The sequence below is a fragment of the Coffea arabica genome, chromosome 2e (genome assembly GCF_036785885.1).
Source record: "Coffea arabica cultivar ET-39 chromosome 2e, Coffea Arabica ET-39 HiFi, whole genome shotgun sequence".
Classification (NCBI taxonomy): domain Eukaryota; kingdom Viridiplantae; phylum Streptophyta; class Magnoliopsida; order Gentianales; family Rubiaceae; genus Coffea; species Coffea arabica.
In genome coordinates this window covers 2,189,057-2,202,372 of record NC_092313.1, presented here as the reverse complement: position 1 = coordinate 2,202,372, position 13,316 = coordinate 2,189,057, and the positions used below count along the sequence as shown (strand labels likewise).

General features: G+C 36.6%; 2 protein-coding genes across 5 annotated transcripts; both read left to right on the top strand.

Annotated features, from left to right (window-relative positions):
• The first annotated feature begins 1,378 nt into the window (after positions 1–1,378).
• On the top strand, positions 1,379–5,682 carry LOC113730040 (short-chain dehydrogenase TIC 32, chloroplastic-like). Of its 2 annotated transcripts, none has more exons than XM_027254467.2 (8): positions 1,379–1,651; positions 1,961–2,192; positions 2,384–2,463; positions 2,579–2,732; positions 3,520–3,598; positions 4,557–4,641; positions 5,084–5,130; positions 5,245–5,682. In XM_027254467.2, exons 1-8 carry the CDS (start codon positions 1,546–1,548, stop codon positions 5,413–5,415), a joined length of 954 nt encoding a protein of 317 aa, XP_027110268.1. In that variant the 5' UTR covers positions 1,379–1,545; the 3' UTR covers positions 5,416–5,682. The 2 variants fall into 2 exon arrangements, with proteins under 2 accessions (XP_027110268.1, XP_027110267.1); XM_027254466.2 differs by having other exon boundaries at positions 4,554–4,641.
• A 3,037-nt stretch (positions 5,683–8,719) lies between these two features.
• LOC113729542 (short-chain dehydrogenase TIC 32, chloroplastic) lies at positions 8,720–12,460 on the top strand. Of its 3 annotated transcripts, XM_027253827.2 has the most exons (8): positions 8,722–9,117; positions 9,513–9,744; positions 9,827–9,906; positions 9,974–10,127; positions 10,272–10,350; positions 11,257–11,341; positions 11,671–11,717; positions 11,976–12,460. In XM_027253827.2, the coding sequence occupies exons 1-8, from the start codon at positions 9,012–9,014 to the stop codon at positions 12,150–12,152; spliced, it is 960 nt and encodes a 319-aa protein (XP_027109628.1). In that variant the 5' UTR covers positions 8,722–9,011; the 3' UTR covers positions 12,153–12,460. The 3 variants fall into 3 exon arrangements, with proteins under 3 accessions (XP_071934172.1, XP_071934173.1, XP_027109628.1); XM_072078071.1 differs by lacking the exon at positions 11,671–11,717 and having other exon boundaries at positions 8,720–9,117; XM_072078072.1 differs by lacking the exons at positions 11,671–11,717; positions 11,976–12,460 and adding an exon at positions 11,526–11,664 and having other exon boundaries at positions 8,720–9,117.
• The last annotated feature ends 856 nt before the right edge of the window (positions 12,461–13,316 follow it).

Genomic DNA, 13,316 nt, shown 5'->3' with positions numbered 1-13,316 from the left:
TACCACTAATGAAAGTTAAATTAAAGAATCAAGAATCTTAAATTAAATTATAAAATAAATTGTAATAAACAAGTTAGTTTGCATTAAATAGTCATGCCTTGAGAAATTTTGAAATGCATCATCATCAGTTAAGTCTTCGGATACATATATATATATATATATATATATATCTCTATTATGCTATTATCTATTCTAGTACTAAATTGGGACGACAAACTAAAAATTCTGGGAATCTATTTGCCTATTCAAAAGAGCAAATTGATGGCAAGGCAATATGATTTTATATGAAGTCAAACAGTGTGTCAGGCACCCACTAATATTTTCCTAGTTGTACTCTTATTAACTCATAGGCATGTTAACGATTCGGCTCTAAGGAACTATTTTTTGGTGTTAGCATAAATATTTAAGCCATATAAATGTGTGCAAAGACTTATAGAGCTAATGTTTTTGACATTTAACCTGTTAAGTGACACCAAAGCATTGGTAATCCAAGGCTATACTATAGTTGCAATACAACTCCCACTCCCAAAATAAAATAATAATAATATAACTAGTGATGGTACCTGTTTAAGCTTAGGAATTCGTGATGGCCTTCCTTCACAGTTTGATAAGAAAAGTCCAAATATAAGCAAAAGGAAGCTGCAATAAACAAGATTTAAATTCACACCAAATTATATCGAAATTTAATTATTTCAATAGAAAAATGTTGAAGCAAAACAACAAATAATCAATGTCACTTACCTTGGAAAAAATGAATTTGAGATCGCTGAGTACGGTAGCAATAAAAAAATTTTGGGAGGAAAAAAATGACAAAATTATGAAAGAGTAGAAAGATGGAAAAAGATAAAGAGTAGACAATGTAAAGATAAAGATGGAAAGATGGTATCAATGTTGAAAGGTTGTTTTGTTTAATTAGATAAGGATTTTGAATAGAGAATATTAGGTTGTTTAATTAGATAAGGATTTTGAATGTAATTAACAAACAGGGATAGATTTGGTAGATAAGATAAAGTAGTTGAAGTAAATCTCTTGATTCTTATCAAATTAAGTATTCAGTTACTATTCTTGTGCTGAAAAAAATACATACAAATTTAGCACCACTTAATAGGTTCAGCAGGTGACTTTTTATTTATCAAACACCCAAAACCTCTGAATGTCTGAATGAATTCAGTTTCAGCACTTTTTTATGTTATCAAACAGGCACTAAGTGTGATTTCAAAAATTGGGAGGGGCTAATTGCAATTAGGGAAAATCTCAAGGGAGGTTTCTGAAATTTTTCTTTAAGAAAAATGTATATTCCTACATTATCTTGCCATTCACGAAAGAAGAAATAAATATAAAAAAAGTAGTAATTTCACAACCGTTTATTTTCGAGTCAACCATCAATTCATCACCGCATAAATGACGACGGTATTTCATCAAGGACTAGGAACCTTCTCGTAGAACCATAAGGCCTCCACCTCCACCTCCACCTCCACCTCCTCCTCCTCTGCTTGTTCTTCTTGGAATTTCTGCAGCTTCGCTAATTACTACAGTTGAACAAAGATGTGGCTATTCAAAAGAAAAGGGCCATCTGGGTTCTCATCCTCTTCCACTGCTGAGGAAGTCACGCAGGGGATTGATGGCTCTGGTCTCACCGCCATCGTCACAGGTCCTCTACTTGCTCTTATCTCTCCGTTCCTTCTCAATTCGACCTTTCTGTCCACATATGTTTTTTTAAAAAAAATTTTCAGCTCCCTAAATTTCTCTATTCTTTTTTCTTCTTCTCTTTTGTGTAGAAGTGAACGCTGCTTCAAAAATAATCTACTAGTTTTTTGCCCTTCAATTTGTTTATACTCGTCTAGCACATCAGTACTTTCGTTTTCGTTTTCTTGTTCATGACTGTGGGCCTTTATGATTGATTAAGAGGATCGGTTTGAACGCATGGAATGACGTAGTATAATAACAAACAAAATTGCAGGGGCTTCAAGTGGTATTGGTGCTGAAACAGCTCGTGTTCTTGCACTGCGTGGTGTCAGTGTTATAATGGGGGTCAGAAACATGGCTGCTGGCCAAGAGGTCAAAGATGCAATTGTTAAGGAAACCCCTGAAGCTAAAGTTGATGTCTTGGAGTTAGATCTCAGTTCACTTGCATCTGTGAGAAATTTTGCAAAGGAGTTTAATTCGTCTGGCCGTCCCTTGAATATCCTAATGTAAATAAATGCTACCTATACAGCAATCAGACTCTTCTAACTTTGTCTCCCCTCATCTTGTCTCTTTATTAAGTGCCTGGTATTTTTTGTGATTTTGTAAATTTTATTTGCTTATAATTTGCTTATTCGTTTATTCTTTTTTTTTTTGTTTTTTGACTCCTGGGATTGGTCTCTGTCTTCTCTATGTTAAGTAATAATGCTGGAGTCATGGGGACCACATTCGAGCTATCCAAGGACGACATTGAATTGCAGTTTGCCACAAATCACTTAGGTAGGTCCTATTCTTCAAATTCTTTAGCAGTAATTGGATTGGAACTCAGCATAGTTCTTGTTGACATCAACACTTTATCTTCATAACCATCTTTAGTTTTGTATCTGTTATGCAGGTCATTTTCTTTTGACTAACTTGTTGTTGGACACAATGAAGAAAACATGTCATCAAACTAAGAGAGAGGGAAGGATCGTGATTGTTGCATCAGAATTTCACCGCTATACCTATCGTGAAGGTGTGCGTTTTGATAAAATCAACGATCAAGAAGGGTAAGCTTGTGGTTGCCAGTGCTTAATTGTGTTAATCTTTCTATATGTTATTCTGTTCTAGACTCTCAAACCGTAGTTTATCATTGTTCTTTCCTTCTTTTTTTTTTTCTTCTTCTTCTTCTTAATGTCAAAGCTTCAAACTCATGTCTTAGCTTGAAGGTCCTACCATACTGAGAATCTGTTTCTTCTCTCGCCTTGTTTCATAAAATGCCGTGTGTTTTGTCATGTGGTGGTTGAGATTTAAATTTTTGGGTACTCCTGAGAGTCCAAGCAGCCACCTACCTGTGAAAAGTAAAACCTATTCATACCTATATCTCGAACTGCTCACCATGCCAACAAGTAGACTTAGGAAGTATAAAATTGCAGATACTTCTTAAGCAGTTATTGAGTACATCTCATAGTATACAAATATACTGATACACAAATAAATGGCATGCAATTTTCTCGTGTAAATGGGGATAAACATAAAGCAAACATGTCAAAGTATTAAGTTAGAACTGTTTTACAGGTAATATCGGAAAAAATCATAGCCATCATTTTCTAGAAGGTTTGCGAAGAAAGAGAGGCAGGATTAGGGGAGAATGAGAGGATAGCCCCCATGCCTTGCCTGTATCATGTAGAAACTGTAAGATTTTTAGAGAGTTCCCTCAATTAGAAAAAGAAAAAATTGTTAATGAAATTTGTGTTGAATTATTAAGGGATGGTGTGTAGGGAGGTAGTGCGGGGAGGTCTTTTGACCATCATTCTTGAAAAACCTCTCACATGTTCTCACACTTTTATGCTGCAGGTACAACAGATACCTTGCTTATGGTCAATCCAAGCTTTCTAATGTGCTGCATGCTAATGAGCTTGCCAGACGGTTAAAGGTTGTAGATTCTGACTTTGATTCCCTTGAAAGTTGAGACTTCTAGCATTTTTCTGAATTTAAACCCCTAGGATTTTTCTTCCCCCATTGGTTGCTGTAGATATTGTCTTTTATCCAGCTTATATAATAATATGCCAGCATTATCTTGAGGATGTTTACTCTAGTCTTTCTTAATTTAGACACCTCAAGATTTTGTGCACCCCTGCCAAATTTTGGTGTTTCTTTCCCTGGCAAATCAAGGACTGAACATGATAGGGCTTTCGAACTTTATAAGATGCATTTCTTACTCATAGCTCGTCTCCTTCTCATTGGTGGAAATGGTCAGCCTCTATAACATGATATGTCTCCTGTGCTAGATTTCTCTGTTCATTGTTATCTTAGTAGCATGAATAATACTTCTATCTAACAACCAGAAGTGGAGATGGATTCTAGGTCTCCAAAAGAAAGCATCTGTTAGTTTTCAATTCTATTGATTTTAGGTAGGTACTAATTCATGCCGTGTAATACTATAATTCAATGCCCAAGCTTGGATTCAATTGGTCATGAGCTTCCTGCCACCAACTACAAGATGAAGTATGTGGCAAGAGTAAACAAGAAAGGATCAGTATAAAAAAAGTCTTATATGGTCAAATATTTGACCACAGTGACATGATGTCTTAACTGCAGCCAATGTTTCTGCTCCTCCAATTTTGGAATCCATGGCTTGCTTCTTGTCCCATAATTATGGGCTCTTTATCAACCATGACAATCTCAATTGTAAAATTACACCCATTCAACTTTTCTACAGGCAGTACAAGTGCTTCAGAGAAAAGGGGTACTTTTCAAAAGCAATAGCAATTATGGTTAACTTAATTGAATGAACATTGTCATTTATGTGAGATGTTCTTCTGTAAATTGTCACAATAACTAAATCAATCAATCTCTTCCATAAAACAGTTTGATGATTTGTTTCTTAGCAGGAAGATGATGCAGACATAACTGCCAACTCACTTCATCCTGGTGGAATTACAACCAACCTTTACCGTCACAGTGGCATTTTTAGAGGTACTCCCAAACTTATTAACTGTATGCGTCTGCATTAGCCTTCTGAATGTGTTATTTTTTTTGTGCTTTGCTATTTGGTGGTTTTGTTTTATTGTATTATGCTTTGTTTATGCATGCTTTAAAAAGGCTCAATTAGCTTCAAATTTCTAGTGGCAAGCTATGAACCCTAGTATAAATGCTTCTTGCATTGCCAGTTGTCAGAAGGGCTAGGTGTTCTTTGAATTTCTGTTTGGTACACCAAGCCCTACTGGCCCTGCTATGATCAAACACATGGTGTTGATGACGACGTTAGGGGATGGTATTTTATGCCTTAAACCCCAAATCCTGGCTGGAGAATGTTCTTTTATGTCTTGAAATCATCAGTGGAGATCTTGTCTTGATGTAAACATCTAAAAAATGTGGGGTCTTTCTCATGTATCTGTTTTTTTTTTATCTGATGCAGGCCTTGGAAGTATTATTGGAAAATTTGTGTATAAAAACATTCCACAAGTAAGTTATGCCTCGTACTAAAATCATATTGGCTCACGTTTGTGTTAAATTTGTCAAGTCTGTCATGAAAAAGGTGTTAACTATTTGGTACTCCCTCCACTGACCTGATATCAGGGAGCATCGACAACATGCTATGTAGCATTGCATCCGCAAGTCAAAGGAATAAGGGGCGAATATTTTGACAACAGTAACATAGCTAAAGCAAGCTCAATGGCCATGGACGCGGATTTGGCAAGGAGACTCTGGGATTTTAGCGTCAGCTTAACCAAACCAAATGATTCCTGAGAAACCAAATCTTCCAGGAAAAATGGACCAAAAAAGAAAAAACCTATGTTTTCGTGCTATGACACAGTTTCTATTAGAGTGTGTATGTTCGTGGCTTTCCTACGTAACAGGCTTGCTCCTCCATTGAGTATGGCATCATGCTTGTCTTTTCATCCATCGTGGTGAAGCAAGTGATACTCTGTTCCTCTTGGTCTGTAATGCTGTTAAGAGTGGATGATATCTGGTTTATCCCTGATTATGCTTTAGTCCGTGCTCATTTTGGGTTCAGTCTTTCCCCGAACGAACGTTGCAATACTTTTCGCTATTACTTTAGTGGGATTACCTTATTTCATCAGTAACAACGTCATCGAAGAACAATATTTGATATATAAGGTTTTTTTTTTTTTTTTTTTTTTCATTCAAGGGGAGATTTCAACCTTTAGGTGGACGAGAAGGGCCAGGACTATAAAGTGCAGTCTTTCCCCGCAAAGCATGTCCGACTATATAGGTGGACGAGAAGGGCCAGGACGGAAGGTACCTTAGACTAGTAATCTCACTAAGTTATCATTAATGGAAGATTTTAAAGGAGTTAGAGGGAAAGCCATAAATATAAATCCACAAGTTTTTAGATCTGATTTGGAGAATAAAGAAGGCACTCGTAAGGAATGTAAGTGATTTCTTCCGTTTGGGAGTTTTAGCAATGAAGGAAATGAAGAGAGAGGAGGGGGGGGGGGGGAGCTATCATCCCCCCACGGTACAGAAATTCTTCCACCTTAGTAGTTTTAGCAGAAAGCGATGGAAATGCAAGGGACTTCAGAAATTTTTTCAATACACTAGCTTTTCCCTTAATATTTGTCATGTGAAATTATATTACTACTAATAAATAAGTTATAAACTAAATGGCTAAGGAGTTTTGGTCTAATGGTTAAAGTTGAAATTTCGAAGCGTAAAGATTTTGGATTCGAGTGCTCCTTTTCCTTCCCATTTCTTAAATCTTACCACCTCTGTTCTTTTTTCACTTTTTAAATCTCACTGTTTTCCTACTTTTTAGATTCTATCCCTTTGCACGCTCCCCATGCCCTTCCCTACCCCTGTCTGTCAAGGATATGATTCGAATTCTGAATCTAAGAGCAACAAAAAATTTTAAAATTCCTCCCCTAACTAGACAATTTTTGTGTATTTAACTTTCTAGGCGCTTTTATGAAACTGCTAATAGATACTAGGATAAATTAGGTGCCGTATTAACCGTCTGTAGACTTAATTCCAGCTTCTAAGATTACTGCTTGCTCCCCTTCCTGAGAACCCTGGACTTTATCCAGCTGAGAGATTCATAAACACTAGCGGGTATTGAAGAGTACGTAAATTTTTATTGAAGAAACACTTTTGTCATTAGTTTTCAAGTAAAATCAAATATGCTTTGGTTATATGTTCCTTAAACAGGATGATGGGGTAACTATGAACTCTGGTCGATGTTGGACCGATCTTTTTCCGTCATTACGGCAAGGTTGGAGGTCGCAATTAAACTGGTTTTCATTCGAATCAGAAGTGCGCAACCAACGAAGAACGTCTGTCTTTCCTATCAACAGAGACTGATGCCAGTTAAGCACGCAAGCAAGCAAGCAAGCGTTTTAATTCAACTTCAATCAAACTCCAGAATTTATTAGTAGCACAAGTTCAATTAGCTTACTCTGTTGACTTCAGACTGGACGATTGACATCTAACTACTGCTAATTATAGTCCATTTTTGGTTTGAGAAGCGGGATGTTGGTGCCCTGTGGTTCTCCCAATATCCACATGTTCTTATGCTTCAGCGAAGGCGACGTCGATCGTGGTGGAAGACTTTAACACCGCCATTTAATCTGCAATTTTAAGTTGTAACTAGAAGTGGCAAAATGGATATATGGTTGATAAATGGTTTTAGTTAAATGGATAGTGGATCAAATTGATCCAATCCAATTAAAACCATTTAATAAATGGATCTAAATGGATGTCATTTAAATGGATAGTGTAAACCATGATCCATCCATTTATCCATTTACTCTCCCAAATCCTAAATTTAAGATCCAAATGTTTTTTTTCCAAAAAATACAGATCCCCAAAGTTCTATTCTTAAATCACCTAAAATCTTTTGGTAATAACAAATGCTTGTACTACTACTCTATTTCAGTACTTCATAAAATTAGTTTAGTTCCAAGAAAATTTAACTGCTGTGGTCAATTTAATCTTTCGTCATTACTTTAAGTATCATTTTGTAAAGTAATGAACAATTAAGAACTTGGCTACATTTTTATAACTTTTGAATGAATTGAATACGGCTTTACAGTGAAAAGAAGTTTACGTTTCCAATTTTTTGCACTCCTGTTCAAGAGTGATGTCTTGAATAAAAGTGCAGTTCTAACAAGAAATCTTATGTTATTTGACAAGTAAAATATTTTCATCATATGTGCACGTAGTACTTAAAAATGTATGAAACTCCTTATTATACCATTGATACACAAGCTACCTTATATTACTTAATAAATTATGTGTCTTTTTTTTTTGGATAGTTGGGTTAGGTGATAAGGGGAGAGGGATTGCAAGTATGAGGATTTGGAAAAAAAAAAAAAAGTTGTCATTTACATATCTTAACCAATGTTGCGGGGACACTCGTTAGAAAAATTCTTTTTATAAATAAAAGAATTAAAAAAATAAAAATTATTTTGACACTACATGATGCATTCTCGCTTTTTCTTTACTTAAGAATATAAATGTTTGCAATCATTACTACATGAGAGTTTAATTAAAAAAAAACAAGAGTAGAGACTAAAATATAATTTTGAAAAGGATGGAAGAAGTCTAGGAACTAGAAGCAAATAAAATGCAATTAATGTTATTGGCAACTTGGCATGTGAGGAAGTTATGAAGGAAAGAATAGGTGGTCCCACAAAATTAATTTGACATATGAGGAAGTTATGAAGAAAAGAATAGATGGTCCCACAAGATTTTATCTCACATTTTTATAAATGTGTTTTCTATTTTTTAAGTTAAATGGATGTATATGGATAAGATGGATAATCCATTTAAATCCACCAACATAATTGGATTTAAATGGTTATCCATTTAGAACCATTGAATTTATATGGATCATCCAAATCCATTTAAGGTTGGTTTATATGGATGGATTGGTGGATATGAATCCATTTTGCCACTTCTAGTTGTAACCCCATCAGGATGGAATGGGCAGCCCGATTCCAGATTGCTGTCCATCCATCAATTGCCAAATCCAAAATGATACACGTATCCATTTGTATAATACAGAGCTGACAATGCGACTAAAACAACCACTATCTGTCAATCAACAATTTTTTTTTTTTTTTTTGAAGCTTATTAGACATGCATATGATTGTTCCGTCAAGTTCACCAGAAAAGAAAATTAGCCACAATCTCTTTAAATATTGAAGATTACAGGAGCGCACACATTTGCCATTTGGCCCATCGCCAAAGAACATCAAGTATTGATCATCCTGCAATGACTACTACGTACTGGGGTTAGTGCAATTCCCCCCTTGTTCTCCTTCCCCCTTGAACAAAGACAAAGTAAGTTAGAAAAAGAAAGCATCTTGAACTTGAAGGAAAAGATGTGCTTGTGCAACACAAAAGGGTCGTCTGGATTTTCATCCTCTTCCACCGCGGATGAAGTCACTGAGGGCATTGACGCCTCTGGTCTCACTGCCATTGTCACTGGTGATCTTCCCATCTTTTTGTCTTTTTTTCTTTCTTGAACTCAGTTCATTAATTCATATTGCACTTCGCAATGGTAACCTCATGCTCCAACATTTCTATTTAAAGCTCCGCGGGTTTCACGTAGTTCATGATCGGAGTTCTGGGTTACGTAGTCTGTGGGAAGTGGATGCCGATATCTTTTGCTAGCTAGAATGCCTAGCAACATTGCTCATGAAATGCATGAGCAAATAAATCCTGGACCTCTGCGTCCTTAAACTTCAGCTTGACCACTACGCCAAAGCCTGAGCACCAATAAAAATAACATGAATATCAAAACGTGGGATTAATTGGATGTAATGAAATTCTTCAAACAAGCAAATCATTTGATGATGGTGGCAATTGGCAAATTATTGCAGGTGCATCAAGTGGTATTGGTACTGAAACGGCCCGTGTTCTTGCACTGCGTGGAGTCCATGTCACAATTGCAGTCAGAAACATGGCTGCAGGCCAAAAGGTTAGAGAAGCCATTGTGAAGGAAATCCCTGAAGCCAAGATCGATGTCATGGAGTTGGATCTTAGTTCAATGGCATCTGTAAGAAGATTTGCAGCAGAGTTTAATTCGTTGGGTCATCCCTTGAATATCCTAATGTAAGCAGAGCAGCAGATTATTCAAAAATGTTTTGTATTATCAAGAATTTCTGATCTTTGAAGCATGTTCTTTATTCTCAAGTAATAATGCAGGAATCATGGGTACCCCTTTCAAGCTATCCCAGGACAACATAGAATTACAGTTTGCCACGAATCATTTAGGTAATTCCTTTTTCTCCATTGAATCTTTGGTTAAGACATTAACTGGTCTGGTCATTGTGAAATGCAGGTCATTTTCTTTTAACGAACCTGTTGCTGGACACCATGAAGAAAACGTATTACAAAAGTAAGAAAGAGGGGAGGATAGTAAACGTTTCATCAGATGCTCACCGCTACACATATCGTGAAGGTATTCGTTTCGATAGGATCAGTGATGAAAAAGGGTATGTTTTCAATTCCCATTAACGCCGAATTTTTTTTGAAGTTATTGATTATATGCGCCCGAGAACCTTGGATAATTTCAGCTTACATCACATTTAAAAGCAGTTGGAACTTTTTTCTTCTCCTCATTTACTGCCTTACTGCAGATACAGTAGCTTCTTTGCTTATTGTCAATCAAAGCTGGCTAATCTACTGCACTCCTATGAGCTAGCCAGACGCTTTAAGGTATTCAGTTCGGTGCATAAATCCATGTAGGATGTACACAGAACTTTGTATTGTTGGACACCTAGAAGAGATTTTATTCGACAAAGGTGCAATCAAAAAAATTTTTTTTTAAAAGAAGTATAGTAGTACCTAATTGTAGCAAGTGATCAGCCAATTGATGGGATACAGGTACCTTTGCTATGATGGCTTCCCTCAGAACCCAGCTCACTGTTACATTAATACGGCCACTTACACACTTCTGGCAAGCCACAAAACACATAGATCCTATACACCTAACAACAATTAAACGTACTGCCTTTGTTTAGATCCCTACATTCCTACTCCACCTTAACTAAATCAAAATAATGCCTTTTTCAAGTCCTCAAGGCACATCTTTCTTGGTGCATATAGCTCGATCGGCCCGCCTATCCTATGCTATGTTTCGTGCCCAACGTGAAACCAAGTCAATGTTTAACTGATAGAGCCAACAGCCTCTCACTGGAGTGGGAAGTTAAAGGTTCAATTCTTGTTTCCTATCTTGCCATTTAATTATAACTATCACTTAATTGTGACTTTCTCTGACGGGATTTTTCCGTTGGCTCCTCTTCTTCTTATATCAGGCTAGATTAGGTTATACAAATGTTATTATTGCGACAAAAAAAAGTTTAACTGGTAGAAGCTTTTAGCCCTGTAAAAAATGAAAAGGAGGCACCGGATGCATAGAAAAAAAATACAGAAATACTCCACCACAGCAAAATAATACACTACTCACACAATTAGGATCCGCGCAGAGTTGTTGCTATTCCGCTCACTTTTTCGTTACAAACTAAATTGCTTGTCTTTAATGTTGGCAACATGTCCCGTAGTTGGCAAACCGATTTCCGTCGTAAGAAACTCAAGTACTTTGTACATTTGTTTGTTGGACAGGAAGAAGGGGTGGAAATAACCGCCAACTCTGTTCATCCAGGAGTGATTATCAGCAATGTTTTCCATCGTCGAGGCTGCTGTATAGGTATCCGCAAACTACTACTTTCACTGAATGAATCCCTTTTAAAGTCGAACTTGAAAATGAAATGCGTACATCATATGGTGCCCATTTTGTGGATTCTGATAGCCACGGACAAGGCTGGCTAGAATTTCTCAGACGTGATTAATTTCAATAGCCTAACTATAAGAAACGGCTGATGATGTTGCAGACATCTACCCGCGGATCCATTCTTAATTCGTCAAAAATTTCCAAGAAATCTTGTGCTCCTATTTATTCGAATTTACGGGAATTGGCTACGTTACCCTCTCCAGACCCCCTGGGTCTATTCTCATGCATTATTATGCGTGATGCAGGTCTTGCCAATAAGCTCGACAAATTTGTGTTTAAGACTCTTCAACAAGTAAGTTTTGCATCCAATTTTCGCTCACAATTCATGTTTTGGTGCTGTAAAACTAGTAGTAAAATGTTGAAGTTTATCCGGGATAAGGGACAAATCGAAAAGGTTACTTGTATGATTCTTCTAGAGGATGTTAGTATGTTTTTAGTTGACTATACGAATGCTGCAGATGATAATGCCATTTCAGGGCAAGAGCCTTCCGACCAATTAATATTTCTTCGTTTTTTTTTCCCGGCACCCCTTTTAACTTGGACGTTCCAGGGAGCTTCGACAACCTGCTATGCAGCATTGCATCCGCAAGTCAAGGGAATTAGCGGAGCATATTTTCGGAACAACAACATAGCCAAAGCTAGCTCAAAGGCCATGGACGCAGATTTGGCTAGCAGACTCTGGGAGTTTAGCTTGAACCTGGTAAAGCAAAATGGAGATGATTCCTGAAAAACCAGTTCTACAACAATGGACGTATATATTGCTGATAAATTCGACCATGGTATAATAATAAAGTGGGAAGAAAATAAGTTCTGTTTAATAATTGTTTGCGTAGAAAAGTCTACTTTCTTTTTTAAAAAGATGTTTAGAAAAATTATGAGGACACTGCGAGTTGTGCACATATTAGTACAAGGTTGATGCCCAAGATTTGACAAAAAAAATATATAAGATTTAGATTGTATCTTGTATATCGTTTGTCACACTATATGTGAAAATCGCAAAATTTTATTTTATAATTACACGTTATTGAAAGTGAATTACACCGTGTGCATACAAAGTTACATCTTGTGCATGCAAACCATTTTTTTTTTTCAATGATTTCGTACACGCCAAAGTAGTTTTCTTTTCTCAACATCTTTATTATCAGATTCAATCGAAACTATCCCTACCAACTACAAACAAATGTAAAAGCATTTTCTTCATTACAGTATCACAATTTTCTAGTGTATTGACATGTGACACTTTTCCATCACAGCTACAACCTGCGCTGCCTAATCTCCAGCATCCAAATTTTGTTACACTTACACGTATTCAATTTGCCTGTGTCACTCGAGGACTTGTGAAAATTACACACCAATTTTACACCTATGTCCTTAATAACAAGATCAATAAACAAGTAACATACTTTACAAATCGCGTTCAGCCCCATTCATTAATTTTTAGCGAAATGCTATTCTTTTTTTTTCTCCGGAGACAACAACTGTTGTATAACCTAATCTATTCTACACTAAGGGGGAGGGGGTGGACCTAAGGAAGTCCAGGAATAATCTGGAGGGAACTGAACTACCGGACCGAACGGGTGCACAACACACCTGCCTGGATTTTTTGAAGCAAGCCACTTAAATGTGACATTTTGGTCTTGACTCCCACCCTACCAAGCTAGGTGGTGGCCACCAAAGGCTGGTGGTTGTGAAATGCTATTCACCCCATTCATATTTAGCGGTAGCATTGGCCCTTGTCTTTACAATTACATGCAATTAGTGATTATTTTTTGTCTGTTGAATTTTTAAGCAATTTTTATTTGATTGTTTTGTAGAACTCTCTATAATTTGTAAAGATAAGGACTTGTAGTGTGGTTCGCATAAGATGTTAAAAAGAAATTGATGGACTTTT

Bases quoted from the DNA above. Each gene is read 5' to 3' on its own strand.
- LOC113730040 (XM_027254466.2), top strand. From the start codon at position 1,546: ATGTGGCTATTCAAAAGAAAAGGGCCATCTGGGTTCTCATCCTCTTCC. The intron at 2,193-2,383 runs GTAAATAAATGC...CTCTATGTTAAG, and splicing joins CGTCCCTTGAATATCCTAAT to TAATAATGCTGGAGTCATGG. The intron at 2,733-3,519 runs GTAAGCTTGTGG...TTTATGCTGCAG, and splicing joins AAAATCAACGATCAAGAAGG to GTACAACAGATACCTTGCTT.
- LOC113729542 (XM_027253827.2), top strand. From the start codon at position 9,012: ATGTGCTTGTGCAACACAAAAGGGTCGTCTGGATTTTCATCCTCTTCC. The intron at 9,118-9,512 runs GTGATCTTCCCA...AAATTATTGCAG, and splicing joins TCTCACTGCCATTGTCACTG to GTGCATCAAGTGGTATTGGT. The intron at 9,907-9,973 runs GTAATTCCTTTT...TGTGAAATGCAG, and splicing joins GTTTGCCACGAATCATTTAG to GTCATTTTCTTTTAACGAAC.